General features: G+C 44.9%; 1 protein-coding gene across 1 annotated transcript; it reads right to left on the bottom strand.

Moving 5' to 3' along the window:
- Nucleotides 1-800: 800 nt before the first annotated feature.
- On the bottom strand, nucleotides 801-24440 carry DET1 (DET1 partner of COP1 E3 ubiquitin ligase). Its single transcript, XM_032806525.2, has 5 exons — nucleotides 24329-24440; nucleotides 22860-23956; nucleotides 13941-14131; nucleotides 8617-8808; nucleotides 801-4453 (listed from the first exon to the last, which is right to left on the bottom strand). Exons 2-5 carry the CDS (start codon nucleotides 23940-23942, stop codon nucleotides 4264-4266), a joined length of 1656 nt encoding a protein of 551 aa, XP_032662416.1. The 5' UTR covers nucleotides 23943-23956; nucleotides 24329-24440; the 3' UTR covers nucleotides 801-4263.
- Between the last annotated feature and the right edge of the window lie 247 nt (nucleotides 24441-24687).

Below are 24687 nucleotides of genomic sequence, written 5' to 3'. Positions count from 1 at the left end.
CAGTTAGTTCAGAACTGAACTGAGGAGTGCTTAGTGCCAAAGGGCTTCTGTGGGGTCATTCTCACACAAAGCTCAAGAGAAGCTGTAGAATAAAGAACCCTACACACAATAGAGGGAAAGGGCTCAGGAAATGAAAATATTGGCCTCTCTGGTGCTCTCCTGCTTGAGACTGAGTATGGAGGTACGCACACACACTGTTGCTGTTGAGTACCCAGTGCAGCAGAGCAGTGAGAAATCCAGAGGTGTGGAGCCTCAGATCGGGCCCATTTGGGCACTGGCAGCCACTGTTCAAGCTAGCAGAGACACATTCCACCTGGGAGGACCATGCAGTAAAAAAAATGCATAGATCAAAACAAAACCCACCAGTATTTTTGACCCACACTAAAAAGTGTTGGTGACAGCCCTGCAAAGCCACCCAGATTGGCTTAACTTTCATGTTAATGTCTCAGGGACAGTAGATAAAATAGCCACAGGATGAGGCCCTAGGGATAGGCAGAAGGAAAAAGTCTGTGTTCACAAGTGGGGCTGGCAATTTGAACACCAACGTTAGAGAGGAGTGCGTCCCACCTTTGCCATTAACTCACACTATTGTCCATAGATATGAGTCCATAGGAGCATCTTAACTGCTCTAAGGTGAAACTTCAGCACAATGAATTAATACCCTAGACTTTATGCAGACCCTCCTACACATATAGGTCATGACTCCTCAAGACAAATGCACCCCGTTTTTTCTTAATGAAAGGATTTAAGTTACCACTGATATCTGATGGGAGATCTTGGAAAGAGGATACAAGTCAGACTCGTGGAACAAGTTCTTGTTTATTCTGGTATTTATCTTGTGTTGCTTAACAGTTCTCATCCTAACCTAGTAAAAATATTAGGTAGAAAATATATGTCGCGCCCCTACTCCCACACTTCTTGTTTCTTAAATAAAAGAATCAAAATGTCAAGCATGAGAATGAGACAGGCTTTTCTTTCAACACACTCCTGTGGTAACATGAATCCTTTACTGTAGATACAAAATGTAGCAGCCACAGAACCTACAGTGCTGTGCTAATGCAGTTCATACCCCTCACAACCGTCAATCTGTGCCTCCAGAAAAAACATTAAAACAATATTTAGCACTTATCTGGTACTTTTCACTCACAAACTGAAAGTGCTTTACAAACATGAGTCCACATCACCTCCTTTTACAGATAAGGAAACTGAGGCAGAGGGAGGGAAGTGACTTGCCTGAGATTACACAATTTAGTGGCAGAGCTGTTAATATGGTTGTTACTCATACCAGTGGTTCTCAAATTAGGACTGCCGCTCGTTCAGGGAGAGCCCCTGGTGGGCCGGGCCAGTTTGTTTCGTTCGGTCGATCGTGGCTCCCACTGGCCGCAGTTCGCTGCTCCAGGCCAATAAGGGCTACAAGAAACGGCGCAGGCCAAGGGACACGGCAGGTAAACAAACCGGCCGCCTGCCAGGGGCTTTCCCTAAACAAGCAGCGGCCTTAGTTTGAGAACCACTGACTTATACCACTTAAAGGAAATGGTATCAACAGAAAGTGGAGCTATTTTGAAGCACTGCTCCACCCCATCTGGAGCTCCAGGGAGAGGGACCACTAGCTTGTGGCATCAAGGAATTAATGGGAACTGCTGAGAACTTCTGGGAAAGACAGAAAGATACATTAATAACGGAAAAGGGTAATGAAGAGTGAACTTTTGGTGAGAGAGAAAGCAGATAGCTCAGTTATCTATCAGCTACAGTGCATTTTATCAAGGAGACAATGTGCGAAGACTCCCTGCTCGGAGCTTTAATGGAAAGAGTTTGAGAAACAGGTTGTAGGTGAAAGAAAATAGTGTTCTGAGCTGGAGAGGAATGAGGCACTACTGCATGCATGTCCTGACACCTCCCCCAGCAAGTGGCCTCCCAACCTGAAGTCATTTGTTACAGTCCTGAGAAACTTCCCATCAGCGCAAATACCCTGGGAAAGAAGACAAGAAATATGTATTCTTGTCCTAGGACTACATTTTCCATAGCCAGGCTTTGAAAGCCCTGAGCAATCCTGCACAGATGCAAATGGGCTACTGGTTAGAACTGGAAGTCAATTCTATACTCAGTTTACACAAGGTCATATGAATTATTTCATCTGAGTCTCAATTTCACCATCTGCAAAATGGCAGCAATACTTTTGTAAGAGTGCTTTGAGATCCTTATACAAAAACTGCTGTATAGCATTGCGATGGGGCTGTGTTTGGGAGGACAGAAGAAAGGAAGATAAAGCAAAAGAACTACATTGAGGGCTGTAAACATCCAAAGGACAGGATGGCTCAAGGAATCTAGGGTGGGATGAGGAGCTTGTCACATCTAGGTGAGGTATCCAAACCCTGCCCAGGTCAATAGTGACAAAAATAAGATTATCTGATGGCTATTCAGTGATGTCTGAGATGAGCTTGTGACCTCAGGACTTTCTGAGCAGACAACTGGCCTCCTTTTGAGTACCTTCAGCAGATACGAATGGGCTTTTAGTCTGAAGGGCTTTCCTTCGAGGGGGGGGTGCCCTCAAGGACAGTGCCCTGTCATGGCCCATCATGTGCATCAAAGAACAGCAGTTTCCAGTGTCGATCTAGCACCCATAACCAACCTTGTTTGCCTAAGATGACAACATCCCCTAGCAACATGCACATTTTGGTATGCACAGGTTTCGAGAAAGCCCATGTGCTACCTTGTAGTACAAATGCAGCCAACAGTTAAGTGATCTTCAGATCAAAGTAGGGCCAGCATTTATACAAGCCTGTACAAGCTCAGACCCAGAGGCATTTAGGTGCACATCTTCTGGATGCAAGTGTAGCAGCTCATTTTGAAGACATCTCAGACAACGTAGAAGTCAATCTTGCTTGAAGCGTACAGTGATATACTAGCAAGCTGTGCTTCAATCCCAGGCAGTCACCCATTGGCACCCCTTGCTACCTCATCCCCAGTTCTCATAAAGAATAGGGTGTGAAGCAGGAGAGGACAGGCAGCAGTAAGTCAGACCTTCAGCTACAAGCTCCCAGCAATACACAAGTCTCCCCTTCTCCTAGTACAAAATCCAGCCTAGCTATCCTCTAACTTCAGGGGAAAGGCAAGCACGTGACATTCCAGTGCCAAACAGATGCAGACACTCTGAAATCAGCTCTTTCAGGTCTAACCTTGTTATCTCCTGGTGATTATAACCTCACAGTCTGAGCAATCACATAGTAGCCATGGGAAAGACAAGGATGCCACAAGTCAGACAGACATTCTCCACATTCACATACCTGGCATGCACCAGAGACTGGGGCTGGCTCTCTCACACCGTCAGCGGAAGCAAGGTGAGGGAAGAGGACAACACATACCCCTGGGGACACATTCTCGGTCCGTGCAGCTCTTTTCCCTAAGCCTCTCTCATGCATTCCTGCTGCTAGCTACCCATCTTCCCACCCTACACACTAGCTCACACGTTAGGGATGCAGTCGGCTGTTCTGGCTTCCCTTCCTTGGTACCTGCCACCTTTCATCTGAGGGGCTCCAGGTGCTTTTCAGAAGGTCACATCCTCATTCTACGGTTGGAAACTAAGGCACAAAGATTAAGTGACTTGCATAAGAGTCAGGAACAGAAATCATCTCCCCTGATTCCAGTGACCTGCTCTAACTACTAGACCACTCCACTACCAGAGACCTTTCTCCCCTAATGCCTTGAGTGCACTGTGTGAATCACAAGATCTAGTTTAGTTTCCTCATAACAGTGAAAGTACAAATAAAACCCCACCACCACCGTGGCTTCTATTCTCACTCTGTAAGATGGGCTACTTGTCTTGACTAAGTAGAAGGGCACCGGTATAGAAAGAGTGTTTGAGAACTCTGTCTTTCCTATCACAGAACAGATAAAGCGAGAGAAAAGACAACACTCCTTGGGGAAACAGGCAAGGTTTCTCAGCTACATTTTGTTCACCAATAGGTGTGGGAAAAGACAGGGTTTAATGCAACAAGGGGCTTTGGCAATATGAACTGGATGGTATCTATAGAAAGAAAAAAGTCACAAGACTAATCTCCATCAAGATGGCTTCTTCAGAAGTACAACGGGATTCTCTTCCAATGGCTTGCGAGTGCCAGCTGCAGACGCTGGGGAACAATGCTGGTTGGTTAGGGCTTCCAGGTCAAGTTCCTTCGGTGACCAATGGTTTGGTTTCCTACAAGGCATGAGTGTCCGGCTTTGGTGTGTCCACGATGGCAACAGCTGCCCCAGCCCAGTATTGTACTATGTGCAGCTGTGCCTCATGTGGAAATTAACAACATATTCTGCATTAGTCCGCTGCACCGAGATGGCAAAGGGCTCAAAGGGGTGAAAGGTGAATGCAACCAGGCGTCGTACTGTGTGATTGATGGGTCGGCCCAAGAGTCCTGCTTGGATTTCAAACTTCAGAAGGCCAGAATCTCGGGCATAAAATCTGTAAGGAAGAGAAGCAGAGAATGCTGATTATGTCTATTCCTGCTCACTGGTTTTGCCATCTTGAACTCTGCATGAAAAGGGACTGGTGCCATTGATGACTGCTCCTTATTCCATCCTTATTCCATTACCAAAAGCATGCTGGCAATATGGTACGACAGACTCAGCCTGCACTGAGCAATACAATACGTAGTATTGACTAAGCAATACAAATGATGGAAGGTCACACAGGGAAAGTCCCTTCCTGGGTAGAAGTTTTTAATCACTAACATTTTAACTCATTTTAGTGCCATAAATGAGAGAAGCCTCTTGCAAAGGGATGTATTTCACTCTTGCGTGCTCTGATTTCTGGATCCACGGTTAGAAATAAAAGGCTTTATCTCTAATAAAACACATACTGGCTCCCTCCCATCCCACTGATGCAAACATATCCCATAGTCATAATGGGAGTTACACATGAGCAAATGAGAATACAGAGCCATTCTTTTTAGTAACTTTTAAACAACAGCCTTCACTCCCCACCTGTGAGAATGCATTGTCTCTCTCCTGTTCTATCAAAAAGACATCACAACACCACATTGCTGCTATGTGACTTGCTTTCTCACACATCATGTCCCCTTGCTGGGTCCCCATTCAGAAGATGTAAGAGAGCTACTGGACTTGGCTTTGCTCTAAGGTGCCTTACACTACTTTACAGCCAGACTTCACAGTCACTTGCTGATTTCCAGTGAAAACTCTCAATGCAAGAGTCTAGGAGAAAGTCGCTTAATGGCCAAATGCAGGGATCACAGCAAATCTGAGTGATCTGGAAAGGGAAAGATCACCTAATGTACTACCATGCAGAGATCCACCCTCGAGACTCAGACTGGACCCTTGCTCCCCAAACCCGGAGTGCTCTGCAAAGTGGCTCAGGTAAGAAGTGGACAGTGCTCTTCACTGACTTTCTGGCCCATAGGCAGAGCAGTGTTGGCTGCCTCTAAAGGGAGTTCTGCCTAGCACTCCTTTGTTTGTTTGATCTTTCCAGTGCCCTGGAGGAACTCCTCTCCATGTCCAAGAGTTATGCTGTTTCAAGCTGCTCCCCCTCCATCTCTAGGAGAACACAAGGATCTCTGCAACTTCACCTTCCACTCAATACTTCGGTAGGTTCTTCAGATAATTTGAAAACCAAATAACCTCCTGTTATTACACAAATCCATCAGCACTGGCCCTGAAGTTGGTTCCACGATTAGGACCTTTTTCAGAGCACAGACTTGTGGTGGTCATTCTGTCCCTATCTGTCTCCATTTCCTTCCTGCCTTGCAGCTTTTGGTTGTTTGCATTTGCCTCTGGTTTTAGCTCAAAATTGCTTTTGTATCAGAGCACATTCTTCCCAACACCACCTGCTAGCCTGATACACTCACAGCTCTTAGGCTGGCAGCAATGGCTCCAGACAGATTCTTTCAATATCAGACACCCTCCAGGTTTTGATAATACAGCTTGCTAAATTCCTTGCATTTTTCTAGCATGCCATTCTCCTCTCCAATCTCACTCCTCACCTGAATAAGAGTGCCAGCCAACTGGCTTGCCAATTACACATGAATGAAGCAAACGAGCTACAATCTTGGTAGCTGGCTTTCCAAAAAGCTTCCTCCTACACAGAACTAGGCATGTGGGGGGTTGCTTTCTAACTAAAACATGGCCTATGGGCTGCTCCGCTCACCACAATTCAGTGTAATTTAAACACACTCAGGATGAGCTCCCTGTAATCTCAAAGATGTGCTCGGGTTGGTATTTTTAAAAAGTGCTCTGCAATCAGGCCATTTCCATGGACTCTCACTCTGTGGATAAACTAGGCATTGAAATATAAGACCTTGTGTCAATAAAAACAACAAGACCAGCCTTTTCAAATTGTACAAAAATGGTGAATCTATCTGCAGACCACTTCTTTAAGTAGGCTCTTTGTTAACCCTTTAGATTTAAAAGCTTTAACCCCTAACACAGGAGTTGCTGTGTTAAGGATTTGACAGCTCATGCATCTCGCTCACAAGCTTTGTAGTTCCCTGCTGTGAGTTTGCTGCCAAGCCTCTTGTAAAAAGATATTGGGGGAAAGGCCCTGAAGCCATTCCATCAGCAAAGAGGCCAGGAAGCAGGATGTTAACCACTCCAGCAGCTGAGAGAGAGGACTAATGCAGCCTTCCAGGGGAAGAGAAAATAAAACTAAGAGTGGGAGGAGTTAAGCTAAAGGCAGCAGGAGTGGGTGCCGAGTCGGTGCAGGACACAACTACAGGACCTCCAACAGAAAAGAAAATATAGATTGAGTCTACCCTGGGCTGCTGATGGACTCTGTGCCAATGCCAGGTGCATGGAACTGTCACTATAAATCCTACATTACCAGTAATGAGAAAATAAAGCTAACGTGTCTTTATTTCAAAACCGTTTTCTACATGATGGGCCACTGTTGTATCTTATTAATCACTGTCTTGTGAGAGAGGAACACAGCAGCCACTTTTCCAGCTGTTGAAGGATTAAGGATTACTTCTGCTGTTGCATTACCCTGCATACTATAAGCAGGCAGCTGGGAAGCAGGAGCCCCCCACAGCTCCAAACCCCTATTCAAGTCCTGATTGACTCTGGCATTTTATAACCTGATCTTCTAAAGCGCAAAGCTACATGTCTACTCAGGGGAGAGTGGGAAGGTGGTAGTTTGCTTTGTTTACTACAGAAGACGTGACCACAGCAAATGTCTGCAGTCCCACTCCCTTTTGTCTGTAGAAGCTGCACAAATGTTGGCAGATGCAGACAAACACCACACAGTGAGATCTCTGAACCTCAAGTACAGCGACAGAAAAAGCAGCAGATATTTCTCTGCAGCCTGTACAGAGTTTGAGATCAAACCAAACCGTACATGGGAAATCAATTAAATAGCTAAGATTTGGGGATTGTGTGGGTATGAATGGTCAGAAGTTCCCAAATTTTAAGCAGGTATAGTGTGCCTGGTGCAGGAGGGAATACTGTGGACAGCAATAAAGTTGGTGGTTGCGACCTGTTTCCCATCTCTCTGGGCAGATCAAAACACTGACATCAGGGCAGTCAGATCGCAGTATTAACTCTTTGATCTCTCTCTCTCTGTTCACAAAATGTAGGATTTATTTCGCTCTTCAAGCACTAAGAGCTGTGCAGTTTTCTGCCTTGGGACACTCAGCACATTTAGACCCAAAGTATGATCTCCCTTAAGACGTTTTGAATATGGTGGGGGAAGTGCCAGAATCCGGACAGCTGTTCTTGAAATCCATTTCTGTGGCCAATAAACAGAAACAATTTGTGCATGCCCAAGACAGAAAATGTGCAAGCTCCCCGTTAGTCTGCAAGGAGCATTGCAAACCTCCCTACTGTCAAGGTTAGGCATATTCCTGTTAATAAGGCACAGACAGAAATAAGCAGAACGGCCCTTCAGTCTGACCAAAGGTTCTTCTGTTCAAGCAAGTTTCTTATGTATTATAGGTTTCCAATTCATGAGAAACACAAGAGCCGATAGGGAAAAGGGGACCATGGACTCCAGTGTTTGTTAAATGAAGAGGAATAAAGTTCATAGTGAAAGATGACTTTGGTTTCTAAGTTTCTCAGTGTGCATTACAGACACTGGAGTATGAAAACAGCCAAACCAGCGCTGTGAATGTTATGGGTAACATATAACATACAAAGGCATTTAAACAAATCAGACTTGTATAAGTGCTGGCCAGCCCCACCTCCGAAAATGAGCATTTTCTTGACATGGCAAAGCAGACTCATACATTGCAACCACAGCATGCTGGCTGTCATAGCAAAAGGCTGGAGTGAGAAGAGGAGGAATTTAATGTTCCTATAAAAGGATGTTAAAGTTTCACTACCCATTTCTGCATCTCAACATGACCAATGCATTTTAACTCCACTTTTGAAAGAGCCAAATGTAAATGTGCATGTATAAAATAGGCACAGTCCATAGGAGAGGAAAGGCAGAGTTTCCTAATTTACTGGTATCTCCGGAATAATCAAAACAAGGACTTTGCTGGAATGGGACAGAGGAGGAGAAAAGGCAAACATCCCTATATGTACATTTCAGTCTGAGACACAGTCGAGACACGTGTACATTTCTGAGAAACACACATTCAGTCCTAGCCATGTGCAATTTCTGACTCTTCTTCATACCTGATGGGGTGATCTCCACACGTCTTTGGCCGTTCCATGACTGACACCCACTTGTCATCATAACTGAAGAGGGAGAGGTCAAGGTAAGGGCTGCCGCTGTAAGACTGAGCGCTGATTGGGAGCTGACCTAGCAGCCTCCGCACAGCCTCTGTGTGCCCTCCATACTTTGCATTCACAATAGTGTCCTTAAACCTGAAACACACAAAGGGACACATTTTATTTGCAAAGCACACAGGTAAATGGCACAATGTAGATACATTAGTGTTCAAAAAGGACAGAGAGAACAAAAATCAAAACAGCAGCAGTTTAAAAAACCAGTACTACTAAGTTCAGAAGTTGGAATTCATCTAAAACACCGTCAGTCTCAATTTTGGTGACCTTTCACCTGCTCTACAATCAGTGTTCCTATTCTGTTTTGGAACTATGTGGACTGACAAGTGGATAGGAACTTGTCATTCTACAAGGTCTAGCTACAGCTGCCTTGCAGTACTGGAAAAGTAAGGATCAGAAATGGGGAGAGATGGAGTAGCAGCTTAATCAGTCCAGGTTTTACTGCAAAGATTGTAAACATTGTCAGTGAAGCCTGAAAGTTGTGCTATAACAGCTGAATTCCTGAGGTTGAAGAAGGACTTGGGAATCCATCTCTCCCCAGCCATTATGTTTTCATTGCATAAAGGGAAGAAACTGTAGAAGAAGAAGAACCTTGAAGAGAAGCCTGCAGCTGTTTAGCTCAGCACGGTCTGAAACGTTCTTTCCTCTGAAATGATTTATCTGGATTGGAGCTTTTCTTCTTTAGAAGTTCGTAAGCAGAATCTGAGCTTTCTGTTGCTGAGATCCAACTTTTATGAGACCAGCGGTATAAGAGCCACTTATCAGGAACAGTTTATATTGGACTGTAAACTCTCAGGGCAAGGGCCTATTGTGTTTACTTGTTAAATAAGCACCCTAGCACCCCATCATAGGCTCTGACCACCAACAGCTGAATTCCTGAATGTGCTACTGACCACAAAAAGGTTGCAGACCAGAAGGCTAAAGAGGTTCTTGTCCCTGGTTAGAGCTACAAAACAAGAGCAGCACTTCACAAGTTTGCATTAAGTTCTGTCTCTCACAAGCAGTAAGGAATCCCCAGTGAGAGTTATGGAAATATACAAGACGAGTAAGTCTCCTTCACTTGCATGGATTCAACAGCTTGAATCAACAGAAGTCTCCCCTATAAGCAATGGCAGAAATGATCACTACATAGTTATGCTGAAGTTAAATTAATTGTGGGAAGTACAAGAGACTCTGGCACACTTGGGTATATCACCACATATTCCTAGGACCACATTTTAGAAACATCACCACTGCATTACTAACATGACTTTCGTCTATTTAAAAGAATTTTAGAAGCCTTATTTACTTTTATATCTCACTCCACTTTCACTGTGACATTAGATTGGTCAGTTTTACTTTCACACTGGAAAGGAAGTTTCAACTGAAAAAAGGAACAGCACACTTTTTGCTGAAATTGTTGAAAATGCCACAAACACAGAGTTTTATTCATATTACATTTGGGGAAACCTGTCTTGCAAAATAAATCCCTAATTTGGTGACATTTTTGGTTTAACAAATCCTAGCTTTGGGCCCTATCTATTCAGAGAGCATCGCTTAAACCGCCGTAGAGGAAGACACAGCACAAAGCGTGCTGGCAGCATTCTTCCCTCAGAAATCTCTCTCCCTAGGGTTGGGTTCGGTTCTTAGGTTGTCACTGTATACCAGTGGTCCCCAACCTTTTTGCGGTCAGTAGCACATTCATGTTTTCAGAAGAGCGTGGCAGGTGCCAACAATTTTTCAAGGCTTATTCTGTATTAGTACATTAAATAATATGAAAATCATCATATTTAATATTACATAATATATGAATCTACGCTACTTCGTTTAGGAAACAAAAGTGCAGGGGGGTTATCTAATTAAAGCCTAATCTCATGTTTTCCCCAGTCAAACCTAATGCAAACCTGGATAGCAGAAAACTTTTGTCCTTTGAGCAGTTAATATTTAAAAGACTGGAGGTGGAAAGGGAATCAAAAGACTTGTCCTAGGATCCAAATGAGCTTTGCTTGACCCGGGCACATAATCCAAAAGGGCAAGGAAGAAAGGTAGCTTAAAGCCAACTTTGCACTCCCCCCGCCCGATCCTCCAGGCAAACAATGTAAAGTTCAGCCCTGCAGTAACTTAGGGCAGCTTCTGGGATGCTCTAAATTAGACTAGCTGGAACAGCCTCTTCGGTTCTGCTTTGCTGGCCTGGGCTCATCAGAATGCAATCTGTTCGGCCACGCTTGTGCCATCACCCCCTCATTGTGAGGCTAGAAGCAAGCATCATAGAGCTACCCTTATGTCAGGGGAATCCCCAGATGTCCTGGTAGGGCATCTTTCTGGCTTCTTGGCTTTGCCTGAGTGAAGGATCGAGGACCTGGCCCCATCTATTTAGGCCAAATTGTCACTTACCCCTGAGAATGTGCACAAGGATGGGGGAAAGACACAGAAAGCGCTCTCTATGTATATCTCTGGAGACACATTGCCCGAAAGGGGGAGAGATGGACAGGATGGATGTGGGAACAGAACACCTTTCAGTTCTACTTGCCTGAGGTACAGACCAGACAATCCAGTCATTATAAGGATGGTCCAGCCTGCATACACACACTGTGCACCACTCTAATTGCCTAATGCAAGCCCGTGCCTAAATGGTGCAATACCTCAGAGTATAGAAAGAAGTCTTCTCTCTGGACTTCAATGAAAAAAAGCATATCAAAGCAACAAGCTTCAGACAGCTTCCTATACCTTTGACTGGACTTTCTCTGCTCAGTGCTGACTGGCTGTTTGCACCAACCCTCTCCCTTCCCCTCCTGCTCCCTCACAGTCTCTTCAGCTCAGTTTCATTCCACACCTGTCCCTCTTCCCCTCTTCTCTGCTCTGTCCCCCTTGCCCTCTTCCCTTGTCTTCTCTTCCCATTTAGCTGATCCCCTCCTAAGTAAACCCATCTCCAAAATAATAAAGGAAGAATGATATCTGTGGAACTAACACAAAGTTTTCAGACATCACATTGTTCAGTCTGGTTGTGTGTTCTACCCCTTCCTCCTGCCTGTATCTGTTTTGGCTATTTAAACTGCAGACCACCCACTTTGGGACAGAGACCATCCATTATTCTGTGTCTGTGCAGTGCCAGATACAATGGGGCCCTATTTTTGGTTGGTCCTTAAGCACTACCTTCATAAACGTGTATATCTGTAAGACCCACCAAGTATAACTTTTACCCAGGCAAGGACTCTGTTCATCAGGATCACTGAATTACCTGCATGACAGAAACAAAAAGTAATTGCCAAGTATGAGGACACAGGGACAGAGTTTCAAAGGCATGTGAGTGCTTAAAGATGCAGAGAGACACCGAGTGGGATTTTAAAAAGTGCCTAAACAGATTAGGTTTCTAACTCCCATTGCTTTCTAAATACCTTTGAAAATATGGCCTGTGCTGGCTTCATTCAAGTTTGCTTATGCTAGCATAAATCCAGAATAACTCCTCAAAAATCTGATTGTCAGAGATGCTGAGCAGCCATGGTAGCAAACTGACTTCAACTGGTGCTCAGCACCTCTGAAAAGTAGGCCCAAGGTGCCTCAAGTTAGGCACCTAAAAACTAAGGCACAAAAATAAGTACCCAATATTGGTAAATTTTTGCTGAAGAGAGCTGAGATGCACACAGTCTGTCATTGGCTTGCATAGGTATAGACCCCAGGGGTCAAACCCTGACCCTACTGACTTGGTGGGGGTCTTGCCATTGATTTCAGTGGGGCCAAGACTTCAACCCGGGTCTCTTTTTAATCCCATACAGCTGCCCTATCCATTCAGCCACAGTATTGTCCCATTGATGTTCACAAAGTAAGTGAGGTAGGTACACATTTTACAGAGAGGAAGACTGAGGTAAAGAAGGTAATTTTACATGTAAAAGGTATTAATTTAATTATTCGGCAATTACTCTTTCACCTTACCATGTGAATTTGCTCTTTTTTTATCTACTTGTAAGAAAAATTAAGGAGTTTTTACAAAATAAATAAATAAATATCAAACAGTTTTTATCTTACGTATTTTAAAAAAGTAAAACACTGTTGAACTGCTGGTCCAAATATATTTATTATTCTTACTTTAACATAGAATGAAGCCTGCAGCCCCGGAGTTCTCTGCCCCTGGCAGGGCCGGGATTGCGGCTTCGAAGCCGGAGAGAAGCTGCGACCCGGGGACAGAGAACACCGGCGCCCGCAGCCTGCAGCCCCAGAGAAGCTGGAGAGAGGCAATAGCCCCGCGCCTGCCAGGGACAGAGAAGGCCGGCGCCTGCAGCACTGGAGTACTCTGTCCCCAGCAGGTGAGGGGCCCCCATTTCTCTCTCATGCTGGGCACTAGGCAGGCCCTGCGCTGCTGGGGACAGAGAACACCGGAGCCTGCGGCCCCGGAGTTCTCTGTCCCCGGCAGGCACAGGGCCATGGCTTCTCTCCAGCTTAAGCCGCAGCCCCGCGCCTACCAGGGATCGAGAACACCGGCAGCAGCAGCCTGCAGTCCTGGAGTTCTCTGTCCCCAGCAGGCGCGGGGCCCTGGCTTCTCTCCCATGCTGGGCACTAGGCAGGCCACGTGCCTGCCAGGGACAGAGAACACTGGCGCCCGCAGCCTGTAGCCCTGGAGTTCTCTGTCCCCGACAGGTGCGGGGCAGCGGCTTCTCTCCAGCTTAAGCCGTGGCCCCACGCCTGCCGGGACTGAGAACACTGGTGCCCGCAGTCTGCAGCCCCGGAGTTCTGTCCCCAGCAGGGGCTGGGCCGCGGCTTCTCACTGGCTTCGAAGCCAGAGAGAAGCCATAGCCCCATGCCTGCCAGGGACAGAGAACACCCGGGCCTGCAGCCTGCGGACCCCGGAGTTCTCTGTCCCTGGCAGGTGCAGGGCTGTGGCTTCTCTCCCCTGCTGGGCACTAGGCGGGTGCACATAAATGCCCCAGCGGGCGCCATGGCGCCCGCGGGCACCCCGTTGGGGACCACTGCTGTATACTTTCTAGCCTTGGTCTACCATTTGCAAGACAGTGAATGTGGAATACAGAACTAGGTGTACTCTGCTTCAGCCTTGAGCGTTCAGGATTTCAGAACCTATAAGGCTGTGGTGAGATGTGCCATGTTCAGAATGGACTCATACACAAGTCAGTCAGTATAGAGCTATGTTTCTCAAGATTGCCCACAGCTATTTGATACTGGCCTTTGGCTGGCAGTGTTGAGCATGTACCTATATGGTATAAGGCATGCTCTGAATGGCTCACCGGCGCTGGATCTGTCTGGCAAAGTTGTTACTGGAAGCTGAGCAGGGAAATTGGACAGCCTCGCTGTGCAGGGTGGCATTCCTGAAGAGGTCACAGAAGTTCTCAAAGAGCTCCAGTAGCTCATCCGAAGTGTTCTCGAACACAGCAATAACCTCTGTGGTCACCATGTTGTACACAACAAAGAACGAAGGCTGCAGAGAGCAGCAGAGTTAGTGGTTTTCCAACAGCGTGCAGACAGACAATACAGAGTCTATATTAGCTGGGAATCCCTCCCCCTCAATACACACACATACACATATAAAAGATTACCCATGATTACTCTTCAATGTAGGAGAATCTCACATTCACTATACAAATTCATTATGCTATTCAAACACCTCAGAGGGTACCAGATTATCCAGCCTATTCACTACAGCATAATTATTTATGAAGGGAACTAAATGCACTTTCAATTTTTCATTTCAAACTGGACGTCAATATTTCTGTTTTCTCTTCCTCACTCCCCACCAAATATAAAATGCTTTTTAAAGTGGCAGATTTAATTTTCTTTCCTGCTGGGGAAGTGATTTTAAACCAGATGCTGGCTGGCAACAAATTATTTTTCCTGTATGTGAAGAGCTGAGAGCTTTTTTTTTTTTGGCATTTATTGTTTTCCTCTCCTCTTAATATTTCCAGCATGCAGAGATGAGATATTTTTAGTGCATTGTGTTCCAACATTGACTGCAAAAGTTTTGCCCTCCAGGTATCATGCTGGTGTAGAAATGAAAGCCTGAAAGACAATAACTATTTCTTTTTAATACTGACACTCTTAGCTAAGAATTTCCAGGTGCCATCACAATTGTAAATCCAAAACGTGACTCAGGTTCTTCTGCAGTAAATTTTTCCCTAGATAAGGTTACTCAATTACTACAAACACTAACTCCCAAACCAGGGGTGTCCAAACTTACTGGCCTTCCGAGCCACATACAACAATCTTCAATCTTCAGAAGTTCGAGAGCTGGGGCACACCTGCCGGGAGCCAGGGGTTGGGGCTTCAGCCCTGCTCCTGAAGAATCCCCGAGCCGTGGCAAGTGTGCCCTGAAGCCCCAAGACCCACCTCCTTGCTGGACAGAAGCCCCTCCCGCACCATCCACTGCAAGGCAGAGATCCCAAGCTTCCTCTCCTCCCCCAGTCTCGTAGGTGAAGAATGGGGAGGCAACTCAACCTTAGGATTTCCGTTTATATTAGATGCTTGGGGAAGGTCTGAACATGTTTCCAACCTACAAACTCCACCTTGATATACTCACAATGCAAGACTGGCCTCATTTTACAAAAAGAAAAAAACAAAAAACAAAACTCAGCTGTAGACACACCTGAAGACTTCACCCTATAGGATAATTTGTGGGCTGGGGAGAAGAAGAATGAGGGAAGAACTCAGATGGGTCTCTCAAATGGGGCGGAGTTTAGACTATGGCTTGTTACAGAGTTGTGTTGGTTTTGGAGAAGTTGGTCTGCTCTATCCAGTTCTCTCTCTCAAGGGAGCTTTTACTGACACATTGTGAGTAAACTATTCAGAAAATGGGGGAAATAGATAGTTGCCAAATACCCACATATTACTCCCAATCACCTGAACCGTTAGCTAAATCACCACTTCCTGAGGATTGAAATGCAGAGGGAAGGAGAAGGGCTTGACTACCCTTGACTCATTCCTGTACAAATATTTACCACTTTAAAGATGGCAAAATTACATGGTGGATAAAAATCAATTATTTAAAAAAAAAAAAATCAGATTTTTTTGATAAAATGCTTTTTGAGGAAAAAACCCATCTGAAGATAGTTTTAATTAAGATACATTATAGCTCAAAGATACCTCATCATGGAATAGGGATTATAAATTCTAACTCTATAGTATGAGACAATATATTCATGTAATGTTAAAGAAAAGTTTTGTAAATGAGTTCTAATAGTTCATGGATTAGGGCCCAAATCTTATGGGGTTCCAGGGTCTTCTGTATAGATTATTTAGGTTAATCTTTCTATCTACCCAGTCGGACTCAGTGCTCAGTTTAGAAGATACCATCAGAGATGCTTAGTTTTGCAGTTCTCAAACTGTGGATTTGTCTCTCCAGAGATAACATGCTTGTTAACAGCAAAAGTGTTTTTAAATAAATAACATATAAAGGTGAGAAACTGACCTCAATCCTATTGTCCCTCTGCAAATTTGTGTACACAGAGTCACTTCCTTACCGCTGTCTCTAAAAGTGCAAAGATTCAAAAAGTTCAATGAATAGAAGATTGTTGGGGGCGGAATAGATCTGGACAAGGAAAAAAGTCTGGAGATAAATGTGAGACGGGAGGGACAGGCAGTAGAAACAAAAGTGAAACTAGTTGAGCAGCATATTCCAGAAGTCTTGAGATCTTTCTGAGTGTAGCCTTGATTGATTTGAGATCTACCATTCCATTGTCTCACTAGAAGGGAAAAAACCTATAATGGCAGCAGGCCGTAAAAGAGAGACCCAGTTTGGGAATAAGAATCTTTCAAGCAATATGTTTGCGGAAGATGTTTTAAAGAAAGTCACATCAGTGAACTGGTGGAAGTCACTTAAGCACTTTGATTCAGAGACTGTTGAAGTGATAATCTCACTTTTAAAAGTAGTAGCTTCTTCTGCTGGTGTAGAAAGAATATTTCTTCCTTTGGACTGATTCATTCCAAACTGAGAAATCATTTGGGACCTGAAAAAGCAGGAAAGCTTGTTTTTCTTTTCCAGATTATGAACAAACAGGAAAATGAAGATGAAGACTGAATTAGCTGCAGAAGCCAATATTTTAAGTTTCTCATGTTGACCTGGCTGACAAAGTTGATTTAAATTTTTTTTAATATTTCATTTAACTATTTTAGTTAAAAACAATTTTAACAAAAACAAACCTGATTTTAAAAAACTTAAATGTTTAACTAAATTCAAAAATTCATATGCTTGTTTTGTTAAAATATTATATGTTTTCTGTTGAAGAAAAAAATCCAGAATACATAATGTTGTTTTAGTTAAATAAAACAATTTAAATGTGTCTGGTGATGTGCGCTTCCTAATACAGCATGGCAAGAAAATCCTCCAAATATTAATGATTAACCTGTTGAACTGGAGATACTTCACCTCCCAATGACTTCATAAATATCTGCTTCAATTACCTTTGGCAAATGAAAGAACCAATCATTCATTTTCTGATATAGCTGTAAAACTAATCTGAAAAGTTTTCAAAATAAATCACTTTAAAAATGCATAGTGTGTACCTTCTAAAAATGACACCTACATCTATCTCTGAGTTGTGAAGAATATGTATTAAGGTTATAACAACCAACAAAAATGCACTTTTATGTAGAAATCCATGATTAAATCGAGGTCTTCCTGACTAGTGATTTAAATCAATTTGATTTAAATCAAATCCACCCTGCAAAATTACACTTGTAAGATACTTCTTTTATGGGAATCTCTGTATTTACTGTAATTATATGTCTATGAAATGTGCTAAACCAGAAAAAACTTTTCTTAAGTTATATTCTAAAGCCACTTATAGTTCCTGGGTGGGACATTATGCTATACACTTGGTATAAGTTAGGTAACCACATAGCTATTTAGAAAAACACAGTATTTCCATAGAACGTGTCATGTCTAGATCCATTTGAATAACTGAGAATTCATCTTCCATACTTTCAGTATAGGTTCCCACTACTTGTGCTTGTGTTAATCAAACAATTGAAATGGAAAAAACCTACTAAATCATCTAGTCCATGTCACTGCCAATGTAAAGCTCAGATCCCAAGAAGGGAAGGTGGGGGGAGAAACCAGACGTAGATATTCAACTGTATCATAATTTTAAGCCTCACTGCATAATCAAAACAAACAAAGGAAAGGTTAGACTCAAGTGCAGAAGAAAGAACAGAATTTTCACTAAATATAGAACCCTGCTACAGCTGCCATAGAAACCATCCAAGAGCAGTGGAAATGGCAGAGCATGAAGAAGGGACTTTGTGGCCAGGTTGGCACATCTAAAATGTGACCATTTTTGCTTTACTTTGTATTACTTGTTGTTTAATTAGATGCATAAATGTGTTTATCAAAACTCAGGCTTCATGTACAACATTTGAAAAACAACCTTTTTGTGAGTTTTAACAAAAATTAAAACCTTAACTTTTCCCTCTCAACACACCAAAAACCCCAATATCCTAAATACCAAGCCACCCAACCCCTCCTCATGCAAAATCTAGGAGATGAGATGGGCCTGACTGTCAATAAGCTCTGGCTCCCTCAAATCAGAAGTAAATGAAGACTTTCCACAGCTGAGAGCCCTACACACAGAACTGCTTGCCACAGATGCTTAAATCTAGAACCTATTAACCAGTTATCTTGAATGCCTCAGCTGATCAGATAGCCAGAATTTACACAGAGCTTCACAGATCAAAGTAAATATCTGGAAGTGGACCCAGAAATTAATGGGAAGCTAAGTTCATCTCCTGAGGAACTACTGTAGTCTGCTGCCTGCCTCTGAGGCCTCAAGCCAGCCATGATCTCCATCAGCTGTGAAGTCTAAGTGATCTTCAAACGGAAGCAGTCTAGAGAGCATTGAAGTGACCAGTCACAAATGCCTATCAAAGTCCAGATCCAAGAGAACTGGTTGCATTCACCTAATCAGGAAGGCTTATGATATTTTTGGCCACTGACGGAGCTCAAGACTCCAGGAGCAGTAAAGTGGGCCCTAAAACATCCCAAATTGCAACCCACTTGGACAAAGGTTTAATATCTTTGCAATATCCATGTTGTTTATGTGTATTTGTTAGATAAACATTTCAATGCTGCTTCTACAAAAGATGCTCCGTCCTCAGCTATTTTACAATAATAAATAGTGCACACAATCTAACACAGTGGTTCTCAAAGCCAGTCTGCCGCATGTTCAGGGAAAGTCTCTGGCGGGTTGGGCCTGTTTGTTTACCTGCCGCGTCCACAGGTTCGGCCAATTGTGGCTCCCACTGGCCGCAATTTACTGCTCCAGGACAGTGGGGGATGCGGGAAGGGGCACGGGCCGAGGGATGTGCTGGCCACCCTTCCCGCAGCCATTGGCCTGGGGCGGTGAACCACAGCCAGTGGGAGCCGCGATTGGCTGAACCTGTGGACAGGGCAGGTAAACAAACCGGCCCGGACCGCCAGGGGCTTTCCCTGAACAAGTGGCAGACTGGCTTTGAGAACCACTGATCTAACATTCTTTGTGACTCTACAGCAGACTAATAGATAGATGTGCACAATGGAAGAAGTAACACACAACGAAAGCTTCAAAGCAAACAGCTAACATTCATTCATTCCAACTTCTAGCCCTTGAAAAACAATGGGGCAAATATTGAGGGGGGCAGGGAGGAAGTCACTAAACTTCCAGAGAAAACAGAACAGTGAGCAATAAGTAGCACTGCAAGTTTAGCAAGAGTTCTTGCCAGACATCTTTAATAGAATTACAAAAAAAGCAGATGAAAGGAATTAAGTAGATTAAAAAACTTAAAGTAGTCTCAGACCAATCTCATGTGGATTGAAAACTGAAGATCTCTAGGAAAATAGGCAATGATAAACATGTTGTGTTATGGTGGGGGCAGAGGGGTAAGGGATGTCGACCACAGAGACTGGCATCAGAGCTGGTCTGATTTAACTTCATTACTGACCTGGAAATGGGAGTAAACAACATATTGGTTAGAGATAGCAGATGACACTAAATTGGGGATTCTGCACCACCTCACAAGCGCAGAATTAATGTTCCCGACAGATTTTTTTTTCTCAAGCAAAATAATTGATTCTAACAGGAAGGTAAAGCGAAGTCATGTGAGGGGTCATGCTACAATTACATCTTTTGCCCACCAGGGGCTGATGTGGTATCAGAAGAGAGGGCAACTGGCTCATGAGCAGGAGAAGCCAACTGTAGAGAGGGAGGAGGCAGATGCTGTCTTCCTTACAGCACCCTGCCTGCAGGGCCAGGTAAGGAGGCATGGAATTGTGGGGGGACATAGAGAGCGGGGTATATGGGGCTGCTGGAGGGGTCACGCAGACTGGGGTTCATAAGAGCTAGTAAGGGGAGACAGGGGCGCGGGAGCACAGAAACTAGTGGGGTGACAACAATAAGCAGAGGCTGAATGGGAATGGGGGTCCAGGGCCACAGGGGGATACAGGCAGTTATGCCTGGCTGAATGTGAAGTGGGGGTACAGAGACACATGGAGATGGGGCAGCTATGCGTAGCTGAGTGAGGATGCTGGGCCACATGGGGAGTTGGGGTTGTCATAAATAGATAGCTAAGGGTTAATGTTTCTTTTACCTGTAAAGGGTTAACAAAGGGAACCAAACACCTGACCAGAGGACCAATCAGGAAACTGGATTTTTCAAAGTCAGGGAGGGAATTTTTGGACTCTGAGTCTTTTGTCTGTCTCTCAGCTATGAGAAGCTTCTATCTTCTTCTACTCTTCTGTGTCCAACTTGTAAGTACAGGTAGAAAAACAATATAGGCTTTTATGTTGTTTTGGGTGTATTTACATGTGTGTAACTTGCTGGAATGTTTCAAATTGGATATCTTTTTGAATCAGACTGTTTATTCATATTTTCTTATAAGCAATAGCCCTGTATTGTCACCTGATGCAGAGTTTATATTCTTATGTCTTTTTCTTTCTTTTTTTTTTATATAAAGTTTTCTTTGTAAGACTTGTTTGAGTTTTTCTCTCTGGGTAGGTTAAGGAACAAGGGGAGGGAATTCTCTTTGTGTTAGATCTACGGAGGGTAAGCTCTGCAGCACCAGGGAATTGGTGGGAGGGGGAAGAGATAGGATCATCTCTGTTTCCTTGTATTTGGGGTTTGTCTCTTTGTGGAATAAAGGAGACATGCTTCTTGGTATTGTGATGTAAAGAGATTGCATCAATACTCTCAGGTTAGCCCAGAGAGGAAAGTCTGGGTGAGAGAGAGGGAAGGGAAGTGGGTTATTTCCCTTTGTTGTAGGCTCAGGGTTTCTGAGTCTTGGGGTCTCTCCAGGGAAGGTTTTGGGGAGACCAGAGGGGGCCAAAACCCTGGAAATTTTGGATGGTGGCAGCGAGATCAGATCTAAGCTGGTAAATTGAGCTTAGAGGGGTTCATGCTAGCTTCTCAGTTTATGAACGCTAAGGTTCAAATCTGAGTAGGAAGCTATGACAGGGGTGTAGGGCCACATGGGCATATTTGCAGATATGCCTGGCTGAAGGGGGTGTGGGAGTGCAGGGAAACACAAGGACAGGTTCGGATGTGCCTGATTGAATGGGAGAGGCTAGAGATCAGCCAGGGTCTGCATGGAGGATGCTCCCCAACTTCCTAACAATTGCCCCCCCTCCAAAAAAAACCCCAAACCACCTTGTTCCATACTTCCCCCACCCACACCCAACAATCCTCCAGATTCTCTCCCAGGCTCCTTCTCAGCAATTACTTCCCTCTCCCTCCGCTCCTCCGTTACCCCCAACTTCCCAAAGCCTTTGCAGTGCTTTGGAGGGCTGCGGGAAATACGTTTCTGTATTGTACTTTAAATGAATTGTTACTCAAAGCTCTGTATTGATATGCTAGTAAGGAATCTATTTGTCAAAAACCATTTCCTGAATCTTTTTTGTTATCTGTATTGTTACGGACATACGTGCTGACAGGTATTTTGAAACAAACTACCAAAATAATTGAAACTGGTGTGATTATATTGTTATTTTGACAAATAAAATATGCAGAATTTTACAGAATTTTAAAATAGTGTGTGCAGAATTCTTAATTTTTTGGTGCAGAATTCTTCCAGGTATAATTGGGAGTTGTGAATACCATCCAGGACAGAAAGATAGTAAGAGGTTTTGAGAGATCAGAATTGTAATCAGAAAAGGTGAGATTCAGCTTGGAAAAATGCCAGCTAATTCATCTGAAAAATACTCAAACACACGCACCTAATAGGAGAAAAGCATCTGGAAAGCAATAATGGCTTAGAGATCCAACTATGCAATACAATACGGAAAGAAAAAAAGGCCAGTTTGGGGTGGTACATGCAGAGTCTGTAGACCACAGAGTAGGGAAGTTAACAGTCTTTTCTTTATATTACTCTGGCCTCACTGCCTCTGAAGCACTGTTTAGTTCTGGGCACCTTTCAACAGAAAGAAACTGGTGAGAGTGGGGAAAAGGAACAAAATGATCAGCAGGCTGGAAGGAGTGGAATAGCTAAATTAAAGAACTAATTGTATAGTTTGTGTAAGACATCTGATGGAGAATGACTGGATGATTCTCTACAGGTAACTGAAGGGTATATATACCAAAGATGGAAAAAGGTTACAATATGTAGGCTAGCACTAGGATATAATTAGGAATAATTGGAAGAAATTAAGAAAAATTTAGAATGAGTTTTATGGAACAAATCCCAATAATTAGTTTCAATAAGGTGTGGGGCAGTGTCCCAAGGGAAGCAGAAATACTGTCACTTGGGACATTTACAATTATAATCAGATTGTACGCTCATCAGGACAGAGACTATTTTTTAGCCAGTATTTGTACAATGCCAGGCATAATAGGTCCCTGATCCTGATTACTAAAATACAAACAAACTGGGCAAAGCACCAATAAGTATAGTATGGGAAACAATCCTTCATTTGCAGGAAGATGAAATTGGATAACCACACTGGTCTTCTCTCTCTAATTTCAATGATGTTTCTACATTGTGAGAGGGGGAATCTTACTAAATACAATCAAAGATACCACCAAGGCCCCCCACAACACTATCCAAATTATAGACTGTGGAGAACAGAACATTTCTACCCAACACTCAAAGACCCAAATCAGCACTTAGACCAGAAATGTGGCTTATAGTATTTATCTGCATGGGAATAACCTCAACAAAGCAATAAGCTGCCCAAAGAGGACAGGGCCTACCTGCGAAGGGTCTGTCACCCGCAATGTGACCACATCTTCACTGGTGTATTTAATAAACAGATGGCTCTCATCCAATAGCTGCATTTTCCACATGCGCAGCTGCCTCAACTGATCAAAGTACTGGAAGAACCTCCTTTTTGCCATTGCACTCCCATCCTGCTCTGCCCTCCTCCACAGGTACACCAACAGTCTGTGTTTCAGAGAATTTATGAAGGGCTCTTTGTACGGGTTTGCCATCCCTGTCTGAGTGTCTCGCTGCACTTCTGGATAGACAGCAGACAGGGTCAGGAGATCATCCTCATAGCAGAAGCGACCTATAGTCCGTACATCAATGAATGTGCCCTCGGGTGTCACTTGAAAGACATGAATAGTCTGCTGCTGCACAGAGAGAATAGCCAAGATATTCTTATACAGGTATAGGCCCTGGTTGTGAGACAATATGACTTTGTCACATTTGAATGTCCTTGTGTCACACAGTCTACCTGTGTGAAGATCTATGATATGCAGAGAATAGTCCTCCAAGGGGGACCTGGGATTAGGGGTCACTGACTCACTGTTACGATAAACCTCAAAAAATGGGGGGTGAGGTTCCTCGGGCAGGTAGGCAGCAGAGCCAACAATTACATAGCGACAGTCATCTGTGAACAAACTGCACTCGCGGTTCAAGTGTTCGCCATTGGAGGCCACGTTGGTGATATGAAGCAAGACGAAGAAACGTTCAAAGAGCCGCCCACGGATGTTGACAGATCTTTGGTCATTGCCATTGGCCAAAATCTCTCCCTCATAACCCTGCAGGAGATCCTCTGCTGCTTGGCAGCCCTGATACTCGTAGATCTCCAAGGAGGTCTGGTCAGAGGAGAAAGCAATGAAGTAGCGTCCATCGGGGGAGAACTTGCGCAGGAAGCAGGGTGGCTTCTCAACGTTGACCACAGTAAAGTTGGGGAAGACATTCTGGTGGAAGACCCGGACTTGGTGCCAATGAGTGCCAGCCTTACCAGAGCTGATCCTTCGGTGCTCCAGGCGGTGGATGACATTCTGGTTCTGGATTCTGCGGGGCCTGATGGTCGGAGCATCATGATCCATCACTTCATCGTTCCCTGGGAAAGAAACACAGAGGCCGCTGTACTGGACAGGGAGCAGCACGACCCTATACCAGACCGCGTGTGGGGGCGGAGGGGAGATGGGAGAGGGTCTCCTGGGGGTGCAGGGGCACCGCGAGGGTAACACAGCTGGGACCCTAGAGGCGGGGAGCTCTGGAGATGCCTGCTGAGAAGAAGGCGCGCGGGAGACTCCCCCGGAGGCGGCTCCGGTGTCAGGGGCCGGTAGTGGGAGGCTCACAGAGTTAGCGGGGCCTGGGCGCCCCGGCAGACGGAGGTTGCGGTTTCCAGACGCCGGGGCGCTGCAGGGCCGCGGTCCCCCGGGATGGGCGTGCGGCGGCGAGAGCCGGGGGGCGTCGCGCGTCTCCTCACCTCTCCGAGCCACAGCGGGATCCCGGAGCCTCCGCTGTCCGGTCACTCTATGGCCGCCGCCATCTTTCCGCCAAGGCGCCGCTGTTAACGACTCCTCCTCGGCCTTGGTGACGAGAGCAAGAGGCTACGGCGCCAGCCCGGAAGTGCTTCCGGCGGCCACGGGGCGGGGCGTCAGGTAGGCGCCGCGTGTCAGCCGCAGCCGGCAGACAGTGACCCCTGGCGGCCGGAGGAGTCACCGTGGGGCTGGGGGAACCAAGGGCCCTTCAGAGCCGCCAGGGACCATGGCAACCACGGCAGCCGGGCATCATGGGAGATGGGCCCCACATCCCCAGCAGTGCAGGGCACCCCTGACCTCCCCT

This window comes from Chelonoidis abingdonii, chromosome 9, assembly GCF_003597395.2.
Source record: "Chelonoidis abingdonii isolate Lonesome George chromosome 9, CheloAbing_2.0, whole genome shotgun sequence".
Lineage (NCBI taxonomy): Eukaryota > Metazoa > Chordata > Testudines > Testudinidae > Chelonoidis > Chelonoidis abingdonii.
Note: the sequence above shows the minus strand (reverse complement) of the source record. Positions and strands in the feature narration are given on the sequence as shown.

Coding starts and splice junctions, on each gene's coding strand:
- DET1 (XM_032806525.2), bottom strand. CDS start 23,942: ATGGATCATGATGCTCCGACCATCAGGCCCCGCAGAATCCAGAACCAG. Junction 14,132..22,859: donor GGGTGACAGACCCTTCGCAG/GTAGGCCCTGTC, acceptor TGCTCTCTGCAG/CCTTCGTTCTTTGTTGTGTA. Junction 4,454..8,616: donor TGTGGAGATCACCCCATCAG/GTATGAAGAAGA, acceptor TCTTCCTTACAG/ATTTTATGCCCGAGATTCTG.